The sequence below is a fragment of the Melanostigma gelatinosum genome, assembly GCF_949748355.1.
Source record: "Melanostigma gelatinosum genome assembly, chromosome: 23".
Lineage (NCBI taxonomy): Eukaryota > Metazoa > Chordata > Actinopteri > Perciformes > Zoarcidae > Melanostigma > Melanostigma gelatinosum.
Window position 1 is genome coordinate 4,687,288 of NC_136656.1, and position 27,874 is coordinate 4,715,161.

At 45.9% G+C, this 27,874-nt stretch overlaps 3 protein-coding genes across 6 annotated transcripts; 2 read left to right on the forward strand and 1 right to left on the reverse strand.

Annotated features, from left to right (window-relative positions):
* Positions 1–649: 649 nt before the first annotated feature.
* On the reverse strand, positions 650–2,985 carry pfdn2 (prefoldin subunit 2). Its single transcript, XM_079296040.1, has 4 exons — positions 2,891–2,985; positions 2,241–2,329; positions 1,960–2,083; positions 650–1,809 (listed from the first exon to the last, which is right to left on the reverse strand). The coding sequence occupies exons 1-4, from the start codon at positions 2,969–2,971 to the stop codon at positions 1,618–1,620; spliced, it is 486 nt and encodes a 161-aa protein (XP_079152166.1). The 5' UTR covers positions 2,972–2,985; the 3' UTR covers positions 650–1,617.
* Positions 2,986–3,113: 128 nt separating this feature from the next.
* nit1 (nitrilase 1) lies at positions 3,114–5,045 on the forward strand. The gene is made up of 6 exons (XM_079295135.1): positions 3,114–3,273; positions 3,495–3,728; positions 3,895–3,998; positions 4,091–4,227; positions 4,332–4,457; positions 4,537–5,045. The coding sequence occupies exons 1-6, from the start codon at positions 3,185–3,187 to the stop codon at positions 4,801–4,803; spliced, it is 957 nt and encodes a 318-aa protein (XP_079151261.1). The 5' UTR covers positions 3,114–3,184; the 3' UTR covers positions 4,804–5,045.
* A 1,129-nt stretch (positions 5,046–6,174) lies between these two features.
* Positions 6,175–27,715, forward strand: clcn3 (chloride channel 3). 4 transcript variants are annotated; one of them, XM_079295087.1, is made up of 15 exons: positions 6,175–6,284; positions 10,025–10,206; positions 17,586–17,746; positions 18,507–18,606; positions 18,926–19,113; positions 19,242–19,364; positions 19,997–20,203; positions 20,347–20,427; positions 20,552–20,804; positions 20,936–21,228; positions 21,315–21,501; positions 21,601–21,999; positions 22,082–22,298; positions 23,375–23,450; positions 26,101–27,715. In XM_079295087.1, the coding sequence occupies exons 2-15, from the start codon at positions 10,044–10,046 to the stop codon at positions 26,275–26,277; spliced, it is 2,625 nt and encodes an 874-aa protein (XP_079151213.1). In that variant the 5' UTR covers positions 6,175–6,284; positions 10,025–10,043; the 3' UTR covers positions 26,278–27,715. The 4 variants fall into 4 exon arrangements, with proteins under 4 accessions (XP_079151213.1, XP_079151210.1, XP_079151212.1 ...); XM_079295084.1 differs by lacking the exon at positions 23,375–23,450; XM_079295086.1 differs by lacking the exons at positions 6,175–6,284; positions 10,025–10,206; positions 23,375–23,450 and adding an exon at positions 11,504–11,795.
* The last annotated feature ends 159 nt before the right edge of the window (positions 27,716–27,874 follow it).

Consider the following 27,874-nt stretch of genomic DNA (forward strand, 5'->3'; position numbering starts at 1 on the left):
CTTTTTTGCTAAATAATCACATGGGAGCGGACCGTACTCGTATATCTGTATATATACGTATGGCGTACTGTATCATCGTCATACAGAGTTCATATTAATCTTAGCAATAAAACAAACTCAATTAAAAGCGGGGTGTCCCAAAAATGTAGTAACATTTTCCACAAACCAACAAAAAGGGCAACATTGCAAGTTGCTGCTATCTGACACCCATTTAAATGCAAGCTTATTTAACCACATATGCCCATCATAGGGACACACAAATACAATCTGCAATTGTATTCAGTTTTTATCTTTAATTAAAGAATCCAAATTCACTTGTCATTCAAAACTCTGGCCAAAAATAGAACAAATGAAAAAATCACCAAGAAAACCACGAATGTTAATCATGCCTAATATATATATATGTATTTATATAACATATATAATACACTATTTTCATACTTAAACTTTCATGCATCAGTCAAACTCGGACTAACAAAGATGGAAATCTGTCCACCCTTCCTTAATTTGACTGCATTATTTGCCATTCATGGGTCACATTGTTATATTTATGCAATCTAAACATGTTATGTACCACACATGCATGGGATACTGCTTGAAGTTAAAGCGGTGATGTTTAGTTTTAAACACAGACGCCACACAAAAAGCACAATTGTGACATTCTTTTATTCATGAATCATCAACAAAAACATGTTTGTCTTAACTACAACGTGAACCGTGCAGACAGCACACATCAGGTCCTCGGCCGCAACAAATTAATTTAACCGAGCTCAAGCATGTGCTGCAGATCAGAAAGAATAGGACAACTTCCATTGTGTTTTCAGTGGCTTCATTCAATATTGTGGTGGTAGCTCTGACTTCTGGTCACTCACTGACTGACCTCACATTACGAATTCAAACCAGCCGTTCTGTATCCGGCTGACGTGTGGAGACAATTTGATGTGTCGGGAGTCGGGACACATTCATTTTGATGTATAGTGACATGTTAACGGTTTAACCTCTTGTTGATGCTCACAACAGATGTTTTTGAAAAGCTCAACCTACTTAAGAATCTTGTGAAATCAGCTTTTTTCCACCTAATTTTGAAGCTGTTAGTTCAAAATTGTAAGTCTAAATAATGCGTGTTGACTTAAAAATGCACTGTGATGTAGCTTTTAATTTAATAACCATGTGCACTCAGTATGTTTTAGGCATTTGACTCTTTTTTTTTTACTGTGAATCTTTAATCTTTAACATAGCACCTTTGGGATATCTTAATATGGGGAAATTATTTTCTGTAATCTGAGACAGTAAAATATGTATTTGCTCAGGTGTAAATGCGAGTAAGACTAAAACAAGCACTTGAAATGTAATTGTTTAATTTACGCCACAATATTTCAGAAATAAAAACGAAAAGGCAGATGTAAGACAAACAGCCTCGGTTGTTACACACACAACACCATGTATCGTGAGTTTGTGTCGGTTGCAAAGAACTTCAACACCAAGTGAAGTATGTTAAGCGGAAATTTAATCAAAACCAATGTTTTCCTGTGAAAAGTTCCAATTTTGAACCCTAGATTTCATCGTTCCAAACATTTTTTCAGTACTGCAGAAATCATAAAGGCCCTTCATCACAAACTACGACACTAAAACGCCGGCTCCGCTTTTAGACCCGCCCCCCTCGCTGTCCCTGGAAGACACTGCCGACTGGCCTTGAGCCTCTCCTTCACCCTCTCCCATCAGCCGGATGTTGTAGCGCTCCCTGTACTCCGTCAGCTCGCGGCCTTTCTTCTGCATCTGTGTGTTGATGGTCTCGATTATTTTGGAGATCTGAGGAGAAAACAAAAGGGGGCGGGGGGGGGGGGGGTGAGATCAGTGGATTAAAAGGTTACAAGTATGCACTACTTGAAGTTTAAATACATTTATAAACAATGCAGCACTCATTTTATAGATTTGGTTTTTCACTTTCTCATCCATCACCTGTTCTTTGTTGGTTTCCAGGGCTGGTAGAACTTCTTTTACCGTCCGCTCCACCAACACTCCTCCGATTAGACGAAAGCATTTCCTCGTAGGGTCGACTTCCCTCAGGGTGTCAATTACTAAGCTGAATGGAAAAATAAGGGAAGTTAAAAAAAACAACAAAACGACAACAGATCCACTCAGTGGATCAGTTTTTTCGTGATGTATTTGTGACTCAGCACACATTCTTATGTTGTTGCTTTGAGTTGAAGGCTGCAGATGTGGGAACATCTGCCACCAACCTGTGCTCGTTGATCTCCATCTCCAACTCTGCAGATTTAGATGCCATACCGCGCTGCTCCTGACGCATCCTCTGAAACGTTGCCACCACCTGTCACACAAAAAACACACCATCAGCAACATAAACAGATATTTGTTCATTTTAGTTTGAGTCAGTACTGTAGTGATGTCACCATTCCAGTTATGATCATCAATTAAACAAATTAAATATTTATACGTCGTCATGTATCTTTATAAATCAAGTACTTTGGATGTATAAAGTTAGGATTTCTACATTTCAGTATTACATAGTAATCTGACTACTTGACGTTAGAATAAGGTTTGATGGTGTCCAGTGATAAAAATAGGTTCTCACACTTCCTTCAACTGGAACACACCGACCCATTAGAGGCGTTACGTTAATGAAATATACATAAACCCAAATTCATTGTCAAACTCTTTATACATGTAAATACTATTGAAGGCTTCACACTGGCTCGCTCTTGTTGTCACGTTTGGTGGTGAGAAAGCAGAATGATGGGCGATGGGGAAGCTAACGTTAGCATTAGCCAACAGGGAGTCAGATTAGCGGCTCTATCTTCACTGGACTCGACTCAACAACAACAACAACGAGTGTACCGACTGAAGCAGCCCGAGGTGGAGGTTAAAGTACCTGCTCGGCTGACGGGCCGGACGGTTTTCCACCGGCGCTGTTGCTGGGTTTGCTGCCCGTGCTGCTACTGTTGGCTGCCATCTTGGAAGGGTGTTGCTCTGAAGGACCCCAGGCTACATGTATAGAGCTGTTCCGTGTGAGTGCCTGTGTGGAAATGAAGCCCAGCAGCCGGTAACGGTGGAGCTGATTTGAATTACTTCATACACTGCTGGGTACACTTGAACACTACTGAACCAAACACATGTGACACTAACACGGGCTAAACGTGACGTGCTGTCTGGGTCACTTGGACCAATGTTCATGGTCAGGTGCATTTTGGGAACTTGTGCAAAGACTTTGGCCTCTCTTCCAGTTTGGAAACAACAGATCAAGCTACAAAACAGGTAAGCTTACTATCCTGACAAGGGAGTGTATTGTTATGCTCTCTAACAGCTGTCCCTCTAAACAAGGGACCTATTTTGTGTTTTGTAGAGCTGCGCAATATTGCACAATGAATATATAACAAAATAACCGGTGCAGTTAATGGTCAACCATGGTTGTCCTTTGATCTTTGCATGCAGCGTCTGTGCTGTGGACATAACAACAACCTCTCCTCTCCCTGCAGGATGTCGACTTCACCTCACCCAGTGGCCGCAGTGTGTCAGGTGACGGTCACCCCGGACAAAGAGGCCAACTTCTCCGCCTGCAAGCAGCTGGTGGAGGAAGCCCAGGCGCGAGGCGCCAGCATGGTCTTCCTCCCCGAGGCCTTCGACTACATCGGATCCAGTCTGGAGGAGACGCTGTCGCTGTCTGAGAGCCTGACGGGGGACACAATCTCAAAATACACTCAGCTGGCCAGGTAGACAGAACCAGTCTAGGTTGAGTACATTTATTGTTGCAAAATGTAAATATGTATCTATAGTCAACTCTGAATCCATCAGCAGGCAGCTACTCTACTACTGTCTCATGTGGAGGATGTGAATAATTGCCATTTCTTCAGGCATTTTAACCCGTCCTCCTTCCAGGAAGTTGGAAGTGTGGCTGTCTCTCGGAGGATTTCATGAACGACAACATGACTGGGAGTCTGACAGACGAATCTACAACAGTCACGTCATAATTAATGATAAAGGTACCGCTCATTAAACAAGCTCTCTGTACGTTCTCTCACTCGCAACAAACGCACTCGTGAAAATCATTGTCACATTGTCGTTACACCCACAGGTGACATCGTCTCAGTTTACAGGAAGTCCCATTTGTTCAATGTGGAGCTGCCAGACAAAGGTGTGTCCCTTAAAGAAAGCGCCTTCACCATCCCGGGACCCTCCCTCGTGTCTCCGGTCCAAACTCCCATCGGCAAGGTGTCATTTTATGAGATAAGAATCGTCACAGAGTGGATCTTTAAATGCACAATCTGTTTGTGTTCTGTGTCTTTGTTCTGACTATTTATATTTTGTGGCCACAGGTTGGCCTGGGCATCTGCTATGACCTGAGATTCCCGGAGTTATCGCTGGCTCTGCGACGGCACGGGGCAGATATTCTGACGTATCCATCAGCCTTCACTGAAGCAACAGGAGCTGCTCACTGGGAGGTGGGATGAGTTCACTCACGCTTGCAATGAAAGGACAATAAACCCAAGCAAACATGAATCCCGTGTCTTTTATTCCCAGGTGTTGCTCCGTGCGAGGGCCATCGAGAACCAGTGTTTCGTCCTGGCGGCGGCGCAGGTCGGCCGGCACACCGAGAAGCGGCGGTCGTACGGCCACGCGTTGGCGGTGGACCCGTGGGGGGAGGTGCTGGCCGACTGCGGGGGGGAGAAGCCGGGCGTGGTGCTGGTGGAGATCGACCCGGAGAAGGTCAGCAGCACCAGGAGGAACATGCCGGTCCAACAGCACCGCAGAGACACTGGTTTCTATCACAGTCTGGAGAAGACTTGACCACGAGAGAAGTGAAGAGCCCATCAGGAGCACTTCAAGTGACTGAGCTTATTATCGGTATATGGTTCAAAATCAGCCTTCTCCTTTTTTACTGCTTACTCAGCTGTTCTGGTTTAACTTTTAATCGTTTTCTCATCACTGCAGTAGATAATCTCACCAAATGAGTATAAAAAGTAGATGTTACTCATATTGGCCACTAGGTGGTGCTGGTGGGTCGTAACGATATTAGAAACAGGAGGAAATGGTGGTAAATTACAGATATATGTTGTACTGAATGGATATGTTCATATTATTTAGATTAAGTCCTGTAAAAAAAACATCACCTACACTTTGTTTGTCTTCTGTTTCCAGTAACAAAATAAATCGTTAAATTGTGAAAATGCATCACTGACTCTGAATGATATCAGATTATGAGTGAAATTAAGTTTTTAATCTCTCTAATGGGGGCCCAAAAAAAGAGTTGAGATTTCTGTATTTAGCCTAAAATCAATCAATACCCTTAATACTTAAACCCTCGATTCTAAAATATGAAGAAATTAATGAAAGGACAATAATAGGCAAAACATGGATATTAAGTAAATACCTTGCATATGTAAATATAGAAAAAAAACATGTATACAACTACTTTAAAATTGCACTTAAGTACAACTTTGAGGTACTTGTATACATGATTTTTGTGAGTATTTCCATTTTACTTCCTGTCCAGTGAAAACCACGTGTCCACAAATGTGTTGATTTTGAATATTTGTGATAAATATAAGGATGAAATGTTTCTTTATGTGTTGAGAAAATTCTTCTACTTCTTAAGCTAAATAAACTATGAAAACCTGGATCAGCTGGAAAATACATCGTCACAAAACAGGTCACATTTTTTTTAGTTACTTTGTTCTCACGGGACAGTGACGCTGCAAACATATGGTGATCTCACAGAATATGACAGATTAAACTACCCTTTGTACATAAATTATAAATGAGCACTACTATAATAATCTACAGCACCACAGACATTAATGCAGCAAAAATAGTAATCATATATAATAGAAAAACACTGACGGAGAACATTTTAATGCACAATAAGTACACATTTGATACTTTAAGCACATTTAGCAGATAATACTTGCATATTTTAGTACTTTTACCCAAGGATATGAGTACTTCCTCCACCAGAACCATGCAGTAACACTGTCCCCGTTATGATTCATCCCCTCCCGTTTGATTTGCAGTGACTGGATGAATTATTGATCATATTTCTGCCTGTTTTACCATCACACAGACTGGGTGGGAGCTGCTGCTGTTAGGATGTGAGGATGGGAAACAGGAAGTGAACGTCACTGACACAGGAATGGGACTGAAAAAAGAAAACACCATCATGATGAGGAGAATGTCAAATCCACTCGTGTAAAGGAAACACAAATACCCCCGTTTCAACCCGACAAAAGGATGAACTGTCGTGTCCGAGCTGTAATTGATGCATCACGAAGGTAACGTGCGTTCTTCTTTAACGGTTATGACGGTTAGCTGTGTGTTTCACCGCCCGAGGCCGTGTATCCATCCGATGCCGTGCAGTTTGAGTGATATTTAAATAGGGATTTACCGTAAAATGTGCATATTTTGTGGATATAACTTGTCGTTTGTGTGGTTCTCAGGCCTTTGGCTGCTTGTCGAAGGGAAACTGAGGCTACACAAACCAACGTTGCATGCAAAACGGTCCTATTTTCACCGTTAAATGTAAATGTGACAGTCGGCTAACGGCTGTGCGCGTTCCGCAAAGGACTAATGGGAACTAATGTTGCCATGCTCACTGTGTCGTGGTTGTTTTCCATCATTAGATAAGCACACTAGTCTCGTGCTTGTGAACTCCTCTCTTCCACAAACTCATCCTCAACACATTCATATTTATTCTGGTATTTTTTGTAACAATGAGACTTCAAAGCAACACTTAACATAAGTTATTTTTTTTTATATATATATATATATATATATATAATGCAATTTACAATCTTAAGTTATTTCTGAGGCAAAAAGTTAGTTATTTAAATTTAATTTAGTTGGTTTTCTTAGTCTTTTACGCTGACTATCTGGACATTTTCTTGGATTAATTAAGCAATTAAAATACAATATAAAATATCAGTTGTAATGGCTGTTTTTCACCATGTTTGAGACCAAACAATTAATTGAGAAAATGTGTTTATTTCATGTTTATTTGTAAAGGGACGAGTATATTCACACGTGCCACATGGCACAGCATGTTATTGCATGTCTTTAGACTGCGAAATAATACAAAAGTTAGTTGTAACTCTGGTATTTTGTGCATTAAATAAAATTACATTTAGATATGAAGTTACTTCTGCTGAGGTCTGATAAGGAAATGACAATTGACTCTAAATTTAAAAAAACTGAGTCCTTTGAGTCAATGCGATGAGTTATGACCCTAAACATGACGTATCCACTTTAATATTCATTACATTACATTTCACACAGCCCCATCGTCAAACTAGGACCGTACCTGTCGACAAGATGTCACACTTAAAGTAGTGAAATGTTAAACTTAAGTTAATGTTTCCCCACTTTTACCTATTGGCTCCATCACTGTTCAGTCAATCAGTTTATGTTTAAACCACTCGTGTCCTCTGTTAGCCTCACACAGGCGGGTCAAACCAAAGGCCCTCCTCATTTGATTTGCTCTGATTGTTGATTTAATCAGCGCTGCTGATTGTGTTAACGTCTGTCTGGAGTGTTTCGTCTCGGTTAAGCACGACCTTAGTTTAATTCACGGACGGACGGTCGCGACGCCTCATTTAAGTGTTTACCTCCTTCCCCTCCATGAGATCATGTGAAGCACTTGTCTTGACAACAATTACAGCGTGATGAGATACCTTTACTAACATGTCGAAAGGTTTACTTGAATAGCTGCATTTCCGTTACTGCATGGCTGCAGGCCTGACATGTATTATTCATAATTCAGCATTACTTTTGTAAGAGTAGGAGCTTCCCCTGTCTTCTGTGAGGCTTGTTGTGTTTTAATATTTTATTGTTTTTAACTTCAGTGTCTCCCCTTTAGAGACAGCAGCATATATTGACTGATATTCAGTTTCCCTGTGTGTTGTTTTCTCAGACTGACACCACTACATGGCTGCACATCTCCAAGAGTTAGTCAGGGCCCACGTGTTGTTGAAGTGCTGTTAATTGTGATGACTGAGCGCTCCCTGTAGTGTTGGAGAGCTGGTGTACGCTGGATGTTTTTGATCCATATATCGATCGCCATGTTGTCTTTTTGAAGGCTGGGTGTCGACGTCAACAGGAGGAGGTGTCAGCCTGCCCGCTGAGTCAAGTCCCGGCAACGGTCGCCTGGGCAACACCTCCATAGTGACCAGCCGGAGGAAGATAACGGCCCTCGTTGCTCAACTTAGTTGCGTAACATCAGTGGTCCCCGCAACGTTTTGTTCACCTCGCTGTTGATTATGCTGCTGTTATCGACCGACACACACACACACACACACAGATACCTACACACACACACCCACACACACCCCCAGCTTATCCACGTCCTCAAACAGCATAATGAAATCTGGCTGGTAGGATAGTAGCTCCTCAATAATCAACATCCTCTGGTCTCGCTGGCGTAATTACTGTTTTGATTACTGTTGCAAACATGTGAAGGGAAACATGAATTAGTGTTCTGCAGGCTTTTCATAATTATAGCTTTCTGTTCAGAGAAGTAGCACAAAAGATGACGAGTGTAATTAGAGCAGCCGTCGTTAAGAGGCTCAGAAGCTTCATATCGGAGCTGTCTGTCTGTCTGCAGGAGCGAGTCCTAAAACCTGGAAGTGTAGTGTTTTTAGTATTTAGTATTTTTGCCCCTCCGGTTCCCTCGTCTCAATGTCGATGTTGTTTTGGGGATTAAATGCCTGACATAAGGTCTGTAGGTAACACACGCTTTAGAGATTTTAACGTTCTAACATCTACAACATAAAATACATTCCCACTTGTGAATTTTGTGGTGTTACCGTCATAACAAAGTGTCTGGATTCATTTGTTAGAGGAGAGCGACTTTCACCGCAACACCCGATGAATCTGAATTAGAGCTTGAACTCTGAATTGTTTTTATTTTTTGAGAAATCCACTTCCTAAATCAGTCTAGCTGTCTCCAACGTTTCTTTTCCTTCACTTCCTTTTCATGGTGCTGCAGGAGAAAGAAGAAGTATGCAGTCTAATCCATTCAGGTCGATATGAAGGGAGTTTATAAATCCTCTATTGCTCTATATCTTCACAGAGATATGGAGCCGCCCGTCACACTGTAAAGGATTAGTGAAGATCAGTCTGGCGGCGGCACGTTAAATGTCTATCTTCCTCCTAAACTCTCCTCTTTGTTACGTTGAGACGGATATTCTATAAATCTTCTCTGTCCGGATCCTTCGGGTCACAGATTCTGGTGTAGTTTCCGCCTCCTCCACAGGGGGGCGGTGTTTGATCACAGCTGAGGTGCTGAGTGTTGCTCTGCTCTGTTTGGTCCATCACTTTTAGTACCATAACCATCCTCCCATGCTGAAAACATATCTTCAAACTTTAGATTGGCTTTCACACTATTGATGAAACACAGCTGGACTGTGTTCTCGTTCCGCTCCTTGGATCTCTGCTGAAGTGGTCCAGATGTTCGTTCTCGATCACTCCACCTCATCGCCGACAGTCCGCGTTCATCTTAAACTCTGATGGATGTCCTGAGTCCCTTCCCTCTCATTCCGTCCACACCTTGTTCCCTTTTGTTCAATTCATCTTCCATCACCGGTTATAAAACAATACTGTGATAATTTATCTTGTAAGAAAATAGACTAAACTTGCTCGTTTGGTTTCCCAGTGAAGACACCAGTTGCCTCATTGTCCAAATATAACTGGACAGAAATGCGACGGATGAAATGACCGACCGTGTGATCAGAAGTTCAGGTTTTTGTTTGTTTTTCTTGAGAGGAAGCTCTGGAAACTGGTTGTGTTTCGATGTTTTTTTGCTGGACCATAAATGGATGTACGACTATAACCTCTCCATCACGGCCTCACTGAGCGCCCGTCTGTCAGTATGCGCGTTACCATCCCACCCTGACCCACTCCACCTTGCAGACTCTCTAATCCAGCATCCTCACAACACGGTGTGTGTGTGTGTGTGTGTGTGTGTGTATATCTCCACCACTCCCCTCCCTCCCTCCTTCCCTCCCTCCTTATCATCCAGGGCACCGGTGCGTTGCTAAATGGAGTCGGAGCAGCTGTACCACAGAGGCTACTGCAGGAACAGCTACAACAGCATCGCCAGCGCCAGCAGCGACGAGGAGCTGCTGGATGGAGCCGGCGCCATCATGGACTTCCACACCACCGAGGACGACAACCTGCTGGATGGGGACGCTGCCTCCCCAGGTAGGGAGAACAGGACACCTCCAAATACCCCCCCCCAAAGCTGTTTGATTGGTCCTGGACCTTTGTGTGCTTCTCCTCCGTGACCCGGGCCTCACTAAAACAAACCAGATACCTTTCCCTGAACTCTCAGTGAGCTTCCCACCGATTCTCCCCGTTGCTGCGTCTTCACCGCCGATGTCAAGACGCATCAAGTGTGTGTTCTCTCGTGTGTGTGTGTGTGTGTGTGTTGCTGTCGCTCTGCCATCTGCCCCACCCTCCACCCCATCATCTCCATCCACGCCCATCAGCTGCTCTAAGTGCCGTCTTGTCACACCCTACAGACAACGTCAATGGTTATAAAACTATTCAATGATATTTAAATGGTAAATGAATATGGCTGTAGGCAGCCAAAGGCTCTTTGCGTTGTCCAGTTAAACATCAATCAACGAATTGCTTTATAACCAGTTTTAAGGCTCTCTAAGGACAGTTTGTTTTTTAGAATTTAAAGTTCTTTTTGTGTTTTGCACACCTTACTTTTCTAATGTTTCCATCCACTAGCTTGAACCTGGTCACCTTTTAAACGTTCTTGCTTCCTGTTTCCTGCAGTCTGTCTTTTGATCCGCCTCCACTTTATTGTGTGCTTTGGCTTCTACTCGTTGTTCTTCCTCTTCCTTTGTCCTTTGTCGTCAGGTAGCAATGATATTCATTCATTCATTCATAGTTAGACGGCTACTACGACTGATCTCTGCCGTGCCTTCATCCTCCCCTGGCTACCATCCACGCTACATTACAGTCATTCCTGTCATTCCACTGCAGTCACCTGTTTCTCATTCATTCACAAACTCCGTGGCGCTCTTTGACGGATATATCTGGTGTCCCATCGACATCCGATCTGCAGCTTCCTGTTTGTTCCTCCTCGTCTTGAGTGAAAAAAATGCTGATTCCTCTCTTTTCGGTTTTGGCTTGCGTCTGATTGGACAGAAAGCACAAAGGTTGTGTCGGAGGGTGGCGACTGAGCTTGGCTCTTCAAATGTTGAAGGAATCTGATAACAGCTGTTAACCAGGTTGTAACAAAGGCCAGCAATCCTTTACAGCCACTACTGTATCTGGCTGCACCTTTATTTGTGTGTGACACCCGTACGTGCTCCGACATTCCCACGCACCAGTTTGGCTTCCAGCCCGTGTGAGCTATAGCGCTTCAGGAAATCTCTGGTGGCCTGGTTTCTCCCTTGAAGCTGGTGTGCCGCCTGTTTTCTACCTCCCCGGGGCTATTTCTGTGTGCAGTAGTGAGAGGGACTGGGTTAACTGGAGAGTTTGTAAAGCCCTCCTCCGGGTGAGCACGGGGTCTGTGCTCCTGTGGAGACTGTTTTCTAAAAGTTTTTTTGTTTGCGTGGAGGAAGTAAAGCTTTGGGAACTACGGGTCCTTGAACTGAAAGAGATTCAGTGTTCTGTTTCCTTTTAACTCGCCGGATTACATAAACTCTGGAGATTTTTCTGCTTCAAGCTTCATGTTGTTTTTCCGCCGGTTTGACGTCCTGACTGGGACTTGTGGAGCGGTGACGGTAACAAACTATGGCTGACATCACCGGTGTCAGGAGCCCTGCTGAAAGGTAAGGGGGCATGGAGGTCTCGCATATGACGGACTGCTTTTATTTCTATTATAGTGAAAACAAACGGCGTGTGAATAATCCGGGTCCCGTTCTTTAGACCTGGAAGCTGCATTGTTTCATATAATAACACATGATCGCACCATGTTTACAAAACACCCTCTGTCTCGCTTTTGATTATTTAACCCTTGAAATCCACTTCAGTTCAGATGGGTTGGAAAGTAGAAATTGAAGACACCATTTTTCACACAAAGGGGAAAAACCCAAAGTCTCATTTTAGCATCTTATGAGATAAAGAAAGCAGCAAAGTCAACTGATTGGCTTATATTTGCAGCTCTATTTCTTTATTATCCACAGTAGAACTTCCAGTACTTCTTACTTTAACCCCCCCTTCACTTGCTCAGAATAGAATATTCTATTATAGAGCTTGCCCTATCAAACACACACCCCTCTGGCCCAGCAGCATGGTCTCTCCCATCTGATCTCCCCTAGTAACCGACCGGACTGGTGTGCTCGTCTTTCCGTTTGAGAGTGTGTGTGTGTGTGTGTGTGTGTGTGTGGTGACATCACCAGTCAGCTGCTGCAGTGGAGGGAGAGTGTGTGTGAGAGAGAGAGAGAGAGAAAGAAAGAAGGGGAGGGAGAGAGGACACACACACTCGCTCACTCACAGCCCCTCTTATCTTCCTCTGGTAAACATGGCAGCGGCGGCAGCGACTGACACACAGTGCGTAGTGAAGCCTAGCTTAGCTTAGCTTAGCCTAGCCTAGCCTCAGCTGTCAACATGGAAGAGGAGGACGCAGCGGCCGACCCCTATCTGCCCTACGACGGGGGAGGGGACGCCATCCCCCTGCAGGAGATCCCTAAAAGAGGTACGCCACGTCCTCTTCTTCTCCTTCTTTCCTCCCTCTTCCCCTCCGTTTCCCTCCTTTCCTCACACTGCTGTGATGACGGATGCCATCCTCCTCCTCCTCCTTCTCCTTGGACAGTGAGTGCATGTCGCCATACGGTGGCTTCACCATGTTATTGGTGTCTGAAATCAGGGTGCCAGTATGGATTTGAAAGCTATCGACTGCATGTTTCTTGGGAGCAAAACAGCCACCTGCTCAGCTCACCATTCACCTCTCTGTAGATGATCAACCGTGTGTGTGTGCGCACGTCAGCCAGAGAGCCTGTAAGCAGCAGCGACTGAAGGCAGACACCATGGGCATCCATTTTAATTCCCCCCCCCCCCCCACACACACACACAGAGAGAGAGAGGCACAGTCAAGGCTTTGGAACTGGATGTTCGTAGCCGTGTCTCGTTGAGGAGTCGGACACCTGTTTGCCAGATTCAGGCCGTCGCCTTACGTCACATCACCCATAACGAGGTCCTCGGGGGGTGACGGCAAATCTGAGTTCTCGCACCGCGTGTGTGTCCTTGTTTTTCTCTCCCGTGTGGCCTTCTGGGAGTTTTTTTTCACTTGCCTGTGCGTATGTTCCTACAGGCCTTGTTAGATTTCTTACGGTGAGCGAGCAGAGACAAAAGGCCCCCAGTGAGTCCACTTTGTGCAAAGGGATGTCCCTGAATCCAAGCTTCTCTCCTTGCAGACGCGTGCAGACGCACAGCGTCGTGCGTAGTTTAGAGTCCAGCTTGTGATCCTCTCCTTTCTTCGTCACAAGAGGACCACATCCAACCGTACATCCACCCCATTATATATATATACCTGTTATAGCCCAGATATGTTTCTGTGACAGTTTCCTGCTTTAATAACCCGTAAACCTCGTCATAGTGTTCGTACAATTTAAGGTCATTTACCTTAAACACTGTCCTGAAACCAACACCTCGTATGTAAACAAACGCAGCTGGGCTTTTTTCAGACTTTGATTCCACCAGTCTGGTCAACAGGCCCAGCGTCGGTCTATAACCGGGGCTTCCCGTCCTGTAAGGAGGGTTGTGGGGGTCAGTTTATGATTCTGATCACATGACTGCTGAGCAGACCAACCCAACTCCAACCGGGGCTGATCCAGGTCGGCCCAGCCAGCTGCCTTTTTTGTTTTAAAGCTCTCTGATCAGATTTACTCAGCAGCAGTAGAGTAGGTCCAACACAAAGGAACGCTGGGAACCTAGAATGTCTCCACCCGTTAGACACAGAATCCACCCTCATTGATCATAGTAACACGGGAAGGCTGCGTCGTCGTCATTTAGAGAAGCGCTGTTCTTGACCTGCGTGTGCACTGACGTGGCTTTTTCTCCCCGATGAACAGAATCGCCGCGTCGCTGCTCTAATGGGAAAGAAACCGAAGCCTCATCTTCACACTCGTGTCTCTCTGTCGGTGTAGCGCGATGCTGGCTAAAGCGCTCGTACGCAGTCGCTTTTGGGGGTGTTCTGTTTTCCTCTGCGTCACCCTGATGGGTGCCAGTAGTTCTGCATCATCAGGACGGTCTGATATATATGTCATCAATCAAAACTCCACCTTTTTTCCTACTGGAAGCTGAAAATGTTCCTTTCTAAATAATCCTAAAATGTTGCAGCAGTTCCTGCAGTGTTGAGCTGCAGTGTTGTCGTGCTGTGTCAAACCAATGAAATTATACATTACAAGCACTCACTTTGTAGCACGAATATGTTCACTGGCACCAGACTTTGCAGATGTTTTTGTTTTTGTGTCTGCATTCCTGCTTCTCCTTTATGTATAGTGTGCTTCCTAGTGGATATCCTGTTGGGTTTTCCATCAACTTTGTTCCACTTTCGACATCAAGACGCTGACTTTATGATGGGTTGTGATTCTTTAATTAGTGAACGAGTGAAATCTGTGACACACATGAAGGAATTTGTTACACACGCACCTTAAAGGTGCACCAAGAACACCGTAAAGTCTTCAAGCATTCATTTTGAATCAACCAGCGAGGCAACTGTTGTCATTTTTGTGCATTGAGAAATGCCTAATATATCAGTAAAACTTCTGCTATGGAGTCCTTTCTACTAGCAACAAAATGTTCAGCTAAAATATGAATAAATAAGTGTTTCCCTCAATAAACCAGAATCCAAAGCAGCCACAAGACGTGTCGCACATTTCTTAAGGGAGTAGGTTTATTCTGACTGAAACGACTCCCTCTCTTGTGCTTACGATGCAGATGTGCAAACTGATGACTCGAAGGAAAGTCGGTCTTACAACCACGTAAACATTTCCTTTGAAATAGTTTGTTTGGGGGAGTTTTTTTTGCCCGCAGATGTCCAGTCTGACTGTTGATATGTTCAAAAAAGGTCACATCTCAGTCCTGTCCGAAAATACAGACCTCCATATCAGACTTCCCTTCTCACACACACACACACACACACACACACACACACACACACACACACACACACACACACACACACACACACACACACACACACACACACACACACACACACTATCCCTTTCACTGCTGCTGACTGTACAACAGTTGCGTACACACACTCCCTTCCTCCTCTCTGCACAGGATACGTATCTGCCGGTCAGATGAAAAGCAACACTTGGCCATTTTGTCCCTGCGTCTTCACGGAATTCTCACCGAACTTATTTCTCCTCTTCGACATCCCGTCGAACATCAAAGCCCCCCCCGATGAGAGCTAATAAGCTGCACTTTCTTTTTCAAAGGCCGTGTCATGGCCCACATTCGTAGTGTGGGAAATGGGGTTTATCTTCTGTTTATGTAAGTTATTGAGGATAAAAGCAATGAAAACTAAGATGGATGTGATCTGATACGAAGCTCATTTATTATATATGGTAATGGCTTTTGTATTGTTGTAACAGCTGCAGTGTAGGGATGCTGGGAGAAGATGCATTGGTGTCATTGTATGATCCGTTTTAAGGGATTTTTAATGTTAAATCGGAGGGTTAACGTGTATGAATGAGGCCTTGTTCGCCGGTCATGCCTCTGCTCCAGTAGTTATGCTCAGGAGATTATGAATGCGTTGTGGACTGGAATGTGTACGTGTGCTGCACACATTTCTGCTTTCATATCTCAATGAGAGCCGCTGAGTTTGAGCACGTTGAGGTGCTTTTGTTTCAGATCACACCCGTCACAAAATGACGTGCAGGGAGCGAAATTATCATTTTAACTTTTACCATTTTTTGTTTGCGTTCTCTGCGCTTAAGTGGTTTTTGGCAGGAAAGCAACAAGTCATTCAATGGTTCCTTTTTTTGTTTTTGTACTCTACGGTTATCTTTATCTGATAAAATAGTAGAATTTCTACCCTCGGTCACATCCTCTGCTGTCAGCATCGGTGTCTTATCACAGGATGTTGGAAAACTCAGCAGCGACACGTCGGACTGATGTGTGACGGGCCGTGCGGCATTGAGAGAATGAACGAGTGAAGTCGAGATGGACCGTTAGAAACTAACCGTGTAAGAGCGCTTGAGGTCGGTTTCAAAGAGCGAACCGGAAATATTTGTTTCAGGGAAACAAAATTAGTTTGTCTTCCGGTAATTTCAATTGCAGTTGTTCTAAGAATAACTCAACACTGTCACACAGCGACATAAGATTTGTTTCTAGCTCGTATCTCTTATTCATGTGGTAAATGTTCTGCTATCTCTTGGTAAACGTCATCCTCCGACGTCTGATCCCTCCAAGTGATAAACTGCCCATGTATTCCCCTTTAAGGTATACATATACGTTAAATAACAGCTTTTTACCATATTTGTATGACTGGATACTTTGTTTGTTAGGTGCGTTCACAGAGCAGCGTTCGTCACTAGTTAGCTTCTGTTAACACATCGTAGTTACACCTGTTTTCATATTAAAGAATCTGATATTTGTGAATGTGCACAGACTGGATCAACAAGTTGTGATGCGTCACATAATCCTTTGGACAATTGCAGTATTTTCCGACTGTTGCTCTCTTGTCGTCTCTTTTGTCCGTGTTGCACACTGAACTGCCTTTGTGTTGCAGATAAAGACGTCTCGCATATTTGCGTCGTCACAAGTGGGAGGATTTCAAATGTCAAATGATCAAACATGTGCAAGTTAAAGTTGATGATGATGATTTTGGTTATCCCCCTTTGTTGTCTCAGAGCTATAACATGGAGACATTTTCTGATCATGCAGCCAGGAAAGCCCCGCAAATCCTGAGAGGTTTTCCGGACAACGGGCAGAGATAATTCTTCTTTTTCCTCGCTCTGTTATATATTGTGTGTGTGTGTGTGCTGATGTTAGTCTTATGTTTTGCTCACCCTTTTATTGAATCCGTGCATCCAGCCGGACCAGATCCGATCAACCAGAGACATTTAGTGTCTCATGCTGTTGTTATGAGCATTGGATAATAATCTATTCATAGTATCTGGACAGCGTTTGCATTGTGTGCTTTGTCGTTACATGCGATACGCAGCCTATGCTGTGACTAATCGTACTCATGTCGAAGTCGTTACTGAACTAACTGCCTTTAACCCAATAACTACGGGCAGTCATGTTGTCTGGCGGCCTAGAGGCCGATAATGAGACCTCCAGGTTCTTTCTTTAGGGCGTCAAGAACAGCTGTTCAGGTTGAGCAGCTTACTTCACCACGAAGGCTCCTGCGTAGGTGTGAATGTGGATAAAAGTTGACCCCCCCCGTACATTTCAGGGTGTGGTTTACTCATCCAAATGTTCTGGCGGTGCAGATAAATGTCAAGTCCCTCGCTGTGTTAGGTTCCACATGAGGGGATGGACTGCAGGCCTTGTGGGGTTTGTCTCAGAGGAGCTGTTTTCATTGTCTCTCAGCGGTGACTGTGTTGAATCGCGTTGGCGCTACATTTTTATACCATGAGCTTACTCTCATCTTTCCTCCTCAGGGTCTAACTACGTCATGTCTAACGGGGGCGGGGCGCCCAGCAGCACCACCCACCTGCTGGACTTCCTAGAGGAGCCCATCCCGGGTGTGGGGACCTACGACGACTTCCACACCATCGACTGGGTCCGTGAGAAGTGCAAGGACCGCGAGAGGCACCGGAAGGTGAGGAGACCGAGGCCCGGCTGACGATATTTAACCTCAAGGGTCTCAGTATGCTTCAAACCAGCTCGTGTGTACGACGTAAAAAAAAAGCCACATTGGCGAAAAAACATCCTCTGCTGAACAGGAAGTGATGTATGACACACTTCTTGTGGAGCAACAGTTTGTTTGGGTTGCACAAATGGTGGGTAACTGGGTAATTATGCAGCATCAGCAGTTTTAGAGGAGGGGAATAGTTCAATCAACCAACAGAAAATCCAAAGATGCATCATTTAATATCTATAAAATTAAGAAATGTTGGTTTTCACTCGCATCTCTCAGTCTTCATCAGCATGAACTTATGAATGAATCAGAAAACAGACTGTCGGCCTCCTGCCCTTCATGTCCAGGTCACAACCTCTCTGTCAATACTTTTATCCAAATATTGACTCACAGCTACAGCCCGCGCGCTCTCCTGGAAATGATAGCTCTGAGAATTTGAATGTTATTTGAACACTGAATACTCAAGCATTGTTTTACCTGCTTGACAGGAATTTTATCGTTTTATTGAAGCAACAGTGGAAACGCAGCCACCGCAGCAGATAACTGAATTGTTTATCATTGGGGAGAAGTTAAAAACCTTTGACCTACTTGCATTACTGCCACCTTAAGTCATTTAATCATGCTCATCCTAAGATTATGAATGTCGTTTTCTGTGTTGTTTATGTATTGCATTTAGCTTTTGTTTGCTAACTGCGTGTGTGTGTGTGTGTGTGTGTTTTAGATCAACAGCAAGAAGAAGGACTCGGCATGGGAGTTCACAAAGAGCCTGTACGACGCCTGGTCCGGGTGGCTGGTGGTGACGCTCACTGGCTTGGCCTCAGGTAACACACACATGCACACAAACAACACAAACACACGCCGTCTTCTGCTCTGCTGGTGACTCGCTCATGCTTTGCCTCGGGCAGCTCGCGCTCAGTCTCTCTCTCCGTCTTTTGCTCTCATTTAACCGCCGACGGAAGCATTTCCTGTCTCCTCAAAGCAGCAACGATCCTCACAGATAACAGGCTCATATAAAACAATGGTAGCATAACCAGCAAGCTAACTCCCTCTTTTTTTTCCTCTTCTCCCACGTCCGCTCTCCTCCCTGCCTTCACCTCTTCACCCCTCCTTTCCTCCCCGGTTCCCTTCTCCCGTCGCCAGGTGCTTTGGCCGGCCTGATTGACATTGCTGCCGATTGGTTGAACGACCTGAAGGAGGGCGTGTGCCTGAGCGCCATGTGGTTCAACCACGAGCAGTGCTGCTGGACGTCCAATGAGACCACCTTCGCTGAGCGGGACAAGTGCCCCCAGTGGAAGAGCTGGGCTGAGCTAATACTGGGGCAGGCCGAGGTAGACCAACACGTTAGGGACATCATCGCCCGCTAACGCAGCCTCAAAACGTCCTCCGTGTTTACAGTCAAATGTACATCACATGAGTTTCAAGGAGTTGACTCCTCTACTTCCTCTCCTCTCTGCAGGGCCCCGGCTCGTACATCATGAACTACTTCATGTACACCTACTGGGCTCTGTCCTTCGCCTTCCTGGCTGTCTGTCTGGTCAAGGTGTTCGCTCCCTACGCCTGCGGCTCGGGGATCCCTGAGGTGAGGAAAACCCCCTTTTTCAGGTACACTTGAAAGACGCTTGCAGCTGCATGCAGGGACCTTGTTTACACCTCTTGTGGGAAACTCCAACATCCAAGAGAGTCGGCTTTCAAGCAACATTTCAAACATTACATTTGTTTGACAGATATTCATTTGGTAAAAGATACTTCCTCTTTAAGTCACACAGCCCAAAAATACTTTCAACCACAAAGCAAACTCCTGAGGTTCGCCGGCTCTTTCCCGTCTCTCTGCTTCAGAGCGAGGGAACGAGCTCGTGCACATTATAGATGTTCTGTTTCATCTCTCGGGTTTTCTCATTTTCTCGTGTCCAATCAATTCGCTCTGGGTGTCAGAAACGCAAAGAAGCACATGAGATAGAAAGCCGATAAATTTCTGCAGCTGACTCCGTGAAAGCGGTCTAATTAGTTCCATGCACTCTCTGGGGTCCCCGAGGCGTGTCTTCATTCGTATGGGGTTTCCCTTTAATGTCGTCAAGTGGCTTAAAAATGTTCACTCGGTGGGCAGCAGGGAGATGTGACCGGTTTGGAAAAGAAGCCGTTGTGAGTGGAAAATCAAACCTACCCTTGTAGCTAGACTTCAATTTGAATCGTTACCTCTTCCTGTCTCCCCAGATCAAAACCATCCTGAGTGGGTTCATCATCCGGGGCTACCTGGGCAAGTGGACCCTGTTGATCAAGACCATCACTCTGGTTCTGGCCGTGGCGTCCGGCCTCAGCCTGGGGAAGGAGGGCCCCCTGGTCCACGTGGCCTGCTGCTGTGGGAACATCTTCTCCTACCTGTTCCCCAAGTACAGCAAGAACGAGGCCAAGAAACGAGAGGTGGGACAGAAGGAAATTGAAGTCGATGTTTTTAGCTGTAACGTTAAATTGTCTGACAGTCTTTGATGTATTCATTATTAAGATATGTGTGTGTTTTTAAACCCCATCACATCAGCTGAGGTGCGTTTGTTTTCTTCTCTCAGGTTCTCTCGGCTGCGTCGGCGGCCGGGGTGTCCGTTGCTTTTGGAGCCCCGATTGGAGGAGTGCTCTTCAGCTTGGAGGAGGTACGCTTCACGTCGACTGTTGAACTGATCAAGCGTCTCTCCATGCTCCAAAATCACAACATAACGCTCACTCTAAATGGCAGGATGACGATTTAAAGTGATCCTCTCGCTCTCTCGTGTCCAGGTGAGCTACTACTTCCCCCTCAAGACGCTGTGGCGCTCCTTCTTCGCCGCCCTGGTGGCGGCCTTCGTCCTGCGCTCCATCAACCCGTTTGGGAACAGCCGCCTGGTGCTGTTCTACGTGGAGTACCACACGCCGTGGTACCTGTTTGAGCTCATCCCTTTCATCCTCCTGGGAGTGTTCGGAGGCCTCTGGGGCGCCTTCTTCATCCGAGCCAACATCGCTTGGTGCCGGCGGCGCAAGTCGACGCGCTTCGGCAAGTATTTCAGACTGGGGATATGCCAGCTGTTTGCACTCGCGTCAGTATGTGATTGGAGGTCCAGGTTGAAGGCACAGCATGCTAACAGCCTCACACATTATAACGTGCTGCATTGTCCGTGTCTTTAGGCAAGTACCCGGTGTTGGAGGTGATCTTGGTGGCGGCCATCACGGCCATAGTTGCTTTCCCGAACCCGTACACCCGTCAGAACACCAGCGAGCTGATAAAGGAGCTATTCACCGACTGCGGCCCGCTGGAGTCCTCGCAGCTCTGCCAGTACCGCAGCCAGATGAACGGCAGCAAGGCCTTCACCGACAACCCCAACCGGCCGGCAGGGCCCGGCGTCTACGGCGCCATTTGGCAGCTGTGCCTGGCGCTCATCTTTAAAATCATCATGACCATATTCACCTTTGGACTCAAGGTGATGGCTGGATGTTTTGTTCCTAACGGGGGGGGGCACAGATGTCTTTATCAACACTAACACCACTTCCTGTTTCTCGTCCGTAGGTGCCGGCGGGTTTGTTCATCCCCAGCATGGCCATCGGGGCGATCGCAGGGCGAATCGTCGGCATCGGCGTGGAGCAGCTGGCCTACTATCACCACGACTGGTTCATGTTCAAAGAGTGGTGCGAGGTGGGAGCCGACTGCGTCACTCCGGGGCTCTACGCCATGGTGGGGGCCGCGGCATGTCTGGGTGAGTCAGCGGATTACAAAGCGATGGTGTATACAAAAGTGAAATTTCTTCTTCAGACTCTTTTTGTCTCGAGGTATGTTCATGTCTCGCTCTCTTCAGGCGGTGTGACCCGTATGACCGTCTCCCTGGTCGTCATCGTCTTCGAGCTGACCGGCGGGTTGGAGTACATCGTCCCCCTCATGGCCGCCGTCATGACCAGCAAATGGGTGGGCGACGCGTTTGGCCGCGAGGGGATCTACGAGGCCCACATCCGTCTGAACGGGTACCCGTTCCTGGACGCCAAGGAGGAATTCACGCACATCACGCTGGCCAGGGAGGTGATGAGGCCTCGACGCAGCGACCCGCCGTTAGCGGTGCTGACGCAGGACGACCTGACGGTGGAGGAGCTGCAGAGCACCATCAATGAAACCAGTTATAATGGTTTCCCTGTGATCGTGTCCAAGGAGTCCCAGAGGCTGGTGGGCTTCGCTCTGCGCAGGGACATCAATATCGCTATCGGTAACTGAACTTCTTTCTCCGCACAGCACCGGTCCTCGGTAAGGGACGGCCTTCTGATCCTGATGTCTTTTCTCGTCTACAGAAAATGCTCGTCGCAAGCAGGAGGGCATCATGTTGAACTCCAGGGTGTACTTCACCCAGCACGCGCCCACCCTGCCGGCCGACAGCCCCCGGCCCCTCAAACTGCGCTCCATCCTGGACATGAGTCCCTTCACGGTCACCGACCACACCCCCATGGAGATCGTGGTGGACATCTTCAGAAAGATGGGGCTGCGCCAGTGTCTGGTCACTCACAACGGGTAAGTAGGAAGTTAAAATCCTCCAAAGAGGAAGGATGTGCTGTAAGAACGGAAGGTAAATCCTTCTCACGTCCTTTTGTCTTCTGGCTATGATTGACCCGTCTGAGGTCGACAAACTTTGCACCGACATGTACACACTGACCGGTGTTGCATGGGCTCTAAAAACCCCTGTATTTCCCCTGTAATCTGCATGGCCTGGCCTAACCGCTGTGCTGCACCTCCCTTACCCCCCCACACTGAGCTGCCGAGACTAACGAACTACATAACAGGTGTCACGTTGGGGAATACAGTCAATAACGTCTGCCGACGTGTGCTCTCATTCTGAGACGTGATAAAGACACCTGCTGATGAGATGTAGGAGTTACAAGACGGATTGTGTTCAATTCTCCTTTATTTACAGATCACTTCTCTCAGTTTGCTGTGACAATCAGTTTGTTTTCATTTACGTCCTTATGTTGAACTATTGTTATTAACTTTTTAAAGGATAAGGCGCGCGTTATTAATCAGATTATACGACCAAAACCAAGAATGGAAGAAGGAAAAAGTTATGTTTTTGATTGACAGACGACACTTACTAGTGTTATGTGATTTATTGACATTAAGAAAAATATCACCAGGCTAATTTTTCTACATTTCAATAAATCCAAATTTCGTGCAATGTTTCCAGAAAATCTGCAAAATAACACACAAATGAAAAGTGCATCCTGTTGTGTGAATATTGGGAATCCCGTGCATCGAGATAAATGACTGTAGAAGAATAGGACGCAACAAAATGACTTTAATACTTCAAACTTAATACCTTCAGATTAAAGACATATTAGTTTAATAGATGAGTCATAAACGATCCACCACTATACATGCAAAGTTCATTTATAACACAAAGTTTTGTTGTTTTTGTGTCAGTTGAGTTACATTTTTTAATTTTGAGTTCTATTTAATTTACGTTAAGTTGCAACCTGTTCTGTATGTTTGTGTGCTGCTGCTGTCTGTTCTCTCCCGGTCTCTCTTCTGTTTGTTGTTTTCCTTTATTTGTTGTTTTTTTGGGCAGTTTACCGAGTAACGAGTGTGTGTTACAGGATTGTTTTGGGCATCATCACAAAGAAGAATATATTAGAGCATCTGGAGGAGCTCAAGCAGCACAAGGAGCCCCTGGTGACTAACCCCGCCCCTTTACACATGTGACCCCTCCCACACTTTCGCACCTGTCTCGTAGGCTCCGCCTCTTAAGAGGGCTGCATGAAACTGTTGACAGTTCCCGGCTACACATTTAGCCGTCCTCCTCTTCTTCTTTCACCTGCTGTTTGCTCTCTGTTGTCCATGGGTTGGTTTGGTGTGGATTCACCTCTAATGCAGTCGCTCATCGTAGAGAAACATCTGTAGATGGACGCTCTCTGGCCTCCATCTTCATCGCCGGCAGCAGTCTTCACCAGTCGTCCTATGTAGAAGTGCTTCCTTGTGTTTTTCTGGGTCCTGCAATGTCGGACCTCTCTGGGAACTGTCACCCACATCACTCCAGAGCCCCTTTCAGACGTGTGCCTCGTTACGGAAACATGCTGGCAATCCAACACTTTGACGTGAACGTTGTGACAGCGCTCTCCACGAGCATTGTTCCTGCTGCCATGTCTGAAACGGGCTCAGTAGAGTAGAGCAGCTTTGCAACTCGCCCCCATTAAAGTGCATCTGTAGCTTCTGCTGCTTAGTGTTGTGTGAGCTGCGTCATGCTAGCACCTTTTTAATAAGATGTCCACCGAGCTGCGTCTCGTTTTTCTCATTAGATGTGGTGTCATTGTGTTTTATCCTCTGTAGACTCAGCGGTAGATGTAACATGCATGTCTGCAGTTGTGTGTTTCCCCATCTTCCTCTCACAACAGTAGTCGATCATTTCATTTTGAGAATTCACCCTCAATTTTCTACCTTCGTTATTGACTGCTTTTTCTTCCTTTGTTTTTAAACGCCCTCTCCCCTCGGCCGCTCCGTTTCGCCCTGGTTCTCCACAGATTGACGGCATCTGACTCGTCTCCTTTTACACCCACTTGGCGAGTAGCTGGCGGACCACCGTTGTCTTACTGTCTTTAGAGGGTGGTGTTGTGTTCCTAGGAGGGAGGGAGAGAGGGAGCAGACCTCTAGTGACACGATTCATTCCCGGGTTTCCCTCATCCTGTCGTGGTCGTGAGCGCTGTGGTGCAGTGACGTCCTGTTGACTGGTGCTGGTGGTGAGCTGGCTAGTGATAACCTTAATGAAGGAATTACTAATCCCGTGCTTTAACCTGCCAATGTTTCCTCTTAACCAGCCGTGTCCTCCTCAAGAGAGAGTGAACAGATGTATCTTCCCATAGGAAACGTTGATGCTCTCTGCAGGCGAGGGACACAACAGACACACAGGTTTGCGAGCCAATTAAGCCCATCAAAAAGATATCGCAAATTAGTGAAAAGGATTAAAATACATAAAAACATGAATTGGCTACAAAAACAAGAAACTAAGATGGTGTTTGAGTAGATTTACCTTATTTATTCTGAAACGCACAGCTCACTCTCCAGGATTTGACAATAAAAACCGCTCTGGACTCTGCTGGCTAACGAGCAACGTTGCGTTCACTGACCCGTCACACTCTGATCTGCACCCGGCATCCCGAGCGCTTTACGACTGCTCTCGTTTATTTCTCTGGTTTTTAAAAAATAAGTGAGACAGTCGTAGATCTCAGCAGCTCACCCCGGGTCTGATGTGTGTGTCGGCTCTCCGGTGTGTTTTTGATTTCTCCTGTTGCTCGAGTAGCTGTAGCTCTAATCCCCCTTACAGGTCATCTCAACTCCTCTCCCTCTGACCTGGCTTCAAAGGGTTATTTTCTCACTTTGTTTGCACTTTATTCTCTTGTTTTTAGGGTTCAAATGAAGCTGAAAGTCTCGTGAACAATACATGCACATATGACAGTCTTAAAACAAAGCCTCCTGAGCTTTTTGTTGGACTCTGCTCTCCTCTGGCTCTGCAGCAGCTTCAGACGCTCCTCTTCACTTGACCTCAGACTACGTTTCCAGCTGCGTTCAAGAGCACAAGAATCCTGTTTAAACAGCTGGCGAAGTCAAAGCCATTTTACATTTACGCAGCCTGCGATGTGCTCTTGAATCAGCAGGATGAACGTTGAGTATTTAGAGGCGTGTCACCAGCTCTTTGTTAGCGGTCGATCAGGTAAATGTGCTTTACAGGAGAAGAAGAAGGAGGCGGCTCCGTCAGCTGAGTCAGAAATCTCGTTGCATAAGAAACACAAAAGTAGCAGATTGATAAGTTCTAATACAATTAAAAGTGGTACATCCTTAAAGATGAAATATCCGTCCTCTTCAAAGGTTTCTGACTCCTGTGACGAGGTCGTCTCCTCTTCTCCTTCTCAGAGGTTCTAACTCTTCTCCACGTCCTGTTCACTACTTCCTGTCTCCTTGTAGGATCCAGGTTTTCCTTCCTGTCAGCCTTTTTGGACCGATAACAGAACGGTTGTGGCAGCGTGTGACATGGCACCCTTCCCTCTGGTAGTTTGGTGCTGCTTCACACCTGCTTTCACTCCTTTTCCTCCCTCCCTCCTCTCCTGCTGCTCACTTTTGTTTCCTCAGGGACTCGTGTTTTTGTTGGCTTTCCGATCGATCAATGTCCAGAAATGTATTTTATGATTCCAATAAAAATCTCGCCATTTGACCAAAACCTGCCAACAAAAGCATGACGTTTTCTCTCCTTCACTCCAAAGCACCGGCACCTCCTCACTCCTCTAACCCTCCTCCTTTCTCTCCTTCCTCCCTCCTTTGTCTCCCTCTGCAGGCGGCTTCTTGGTATTATCACAAAAAAAGATATCCTCCGTCACATGGCTCAAATGGCAAACCTAGATCCCGAGTCCATCATGTTCAACTGATCCGCTCCTTCCAGGACGGCCGGGGGGGAGGAGGAGGGGACGACAGCGAGGAGGAGGTGCACCTCCTGGACGGCTCCAATCTCTGACATTCGGACCCCGTTTAGTCTTTTTAGTTTCCAGCTCTGTAGACCCTGGACAATGCGGACTGACTGGCCCCCAGAGACTTACCGGCCGTGCGCGATAACAGACCTAATATGAGACTTTTATTATCGTGATTCTGGCTGCTGAGGACACACGGAGTTCACGGGTTGACGGCAAACACATGAGGAATGCACTTTTTACACACAACACACACGTACAGAACCACACAAGAAACACACTTTCGCACTTGCAGACACCTCCGACATGCATGCGCTCTCTTCACATACACACAACCTGTAAAGAGACACCCATTTGCACTCTTCATGTGCCTCACCCTTGTCTCCGCTGAGGTCGTGGTAGACGTCGCCTGGCAGGGGTCAAAGGTCAGAATGAACCGCCGATGAGGGACGCGATGAGGGACCTTGGAACCTCCAGGCGTCTGTTCAAGTAAACTCACTTTCCTCTTCCCCAGACCCGTCCGTCCTCCAGAGGAATACATTGTTTACCTGTGATTTAAATGTGTGAGTGTGTGTGAGAGAACACGTCTGTTTGTTTGTGTGTGTGTGTCGCTTAGCGCCACTACATTCCAGCCAGGTTACCATTGGAAGTGAGAGGACGTGCACCTGCTCCTCACCTCGTCCCTACAAAATGTGGCAGAAAGCCATGATCGCATGGCTGCTTCTCCCGATGCACGTTGGTGTATATGGGAAGGCTTTAACAAGGGTGTGTGGGTACGTGTGTGTGTGTGTGTGTGTGGGTACGTGTGTGGGTACATGTGTGTGTGTGTGGGTGTGTGGGTATGTGTGTGGGTACGTGTGTGTGTGTTGGGGGTCAGAAATCGATGGGTACTGTATTTCAAGAACAAAAATGTTCCCTGTCAGAAGGAAAACAAATGGAAAAATGAAGACCCTTGTGAGCATGTGATTTCCTTTCTGAGCCAGCTTCAGGTGTGTGTGTGTGTGTGTGTGTGTATGCGTGCGTGCGTGTCATTCTTGTTGAGTCATTCAGTGTGAAGGCAGGTCGCGTGTGTACGTAAAGGAAACAAAAAAAGAAAGTGTCCGTTGAGTTCTCTGTTACAGGAAACTAAATATATCAACTTTCGTTTTTCTCCTCAAAGTCTGACTCTTGCTATCTTTTAGACCTTTGATCTTCCTGTAATCAATGAAGTTTTTATGGCTTGAAGGAAAACAAAACTGGAAATCTGCACTGGTTTGAGTGAGTGGTGGTGGTGACTTCTTTCTCTGAAATCTGTCCACGTCTTCGGGTAATAACGTGTCTTATTTTCAAGCAAGAACTAGTGTTTGTCATATATTCTATTCCCCCTTTACTTTATCAGAGGAAACACTCCAGCTATCAGAAAACATGGTTTTCCACTCACTGAAAAACAAACTGTAAAGAGATATTGTATCTTACCGCACGTTGATTAAATGGCATTTCCCAACAGTTGATAGTGTTTGATTTGAGCCACAGTGTGAGCCGGATGAGTTTAAACAGACATTAATAACACTTTGCTTTAAAATGACAAGATACAGGAAATCAAAACCAATATAAGAGGTCACTAAATGTTCAAACAAAAACACATTGCGATTTTGAAAGTTTGAA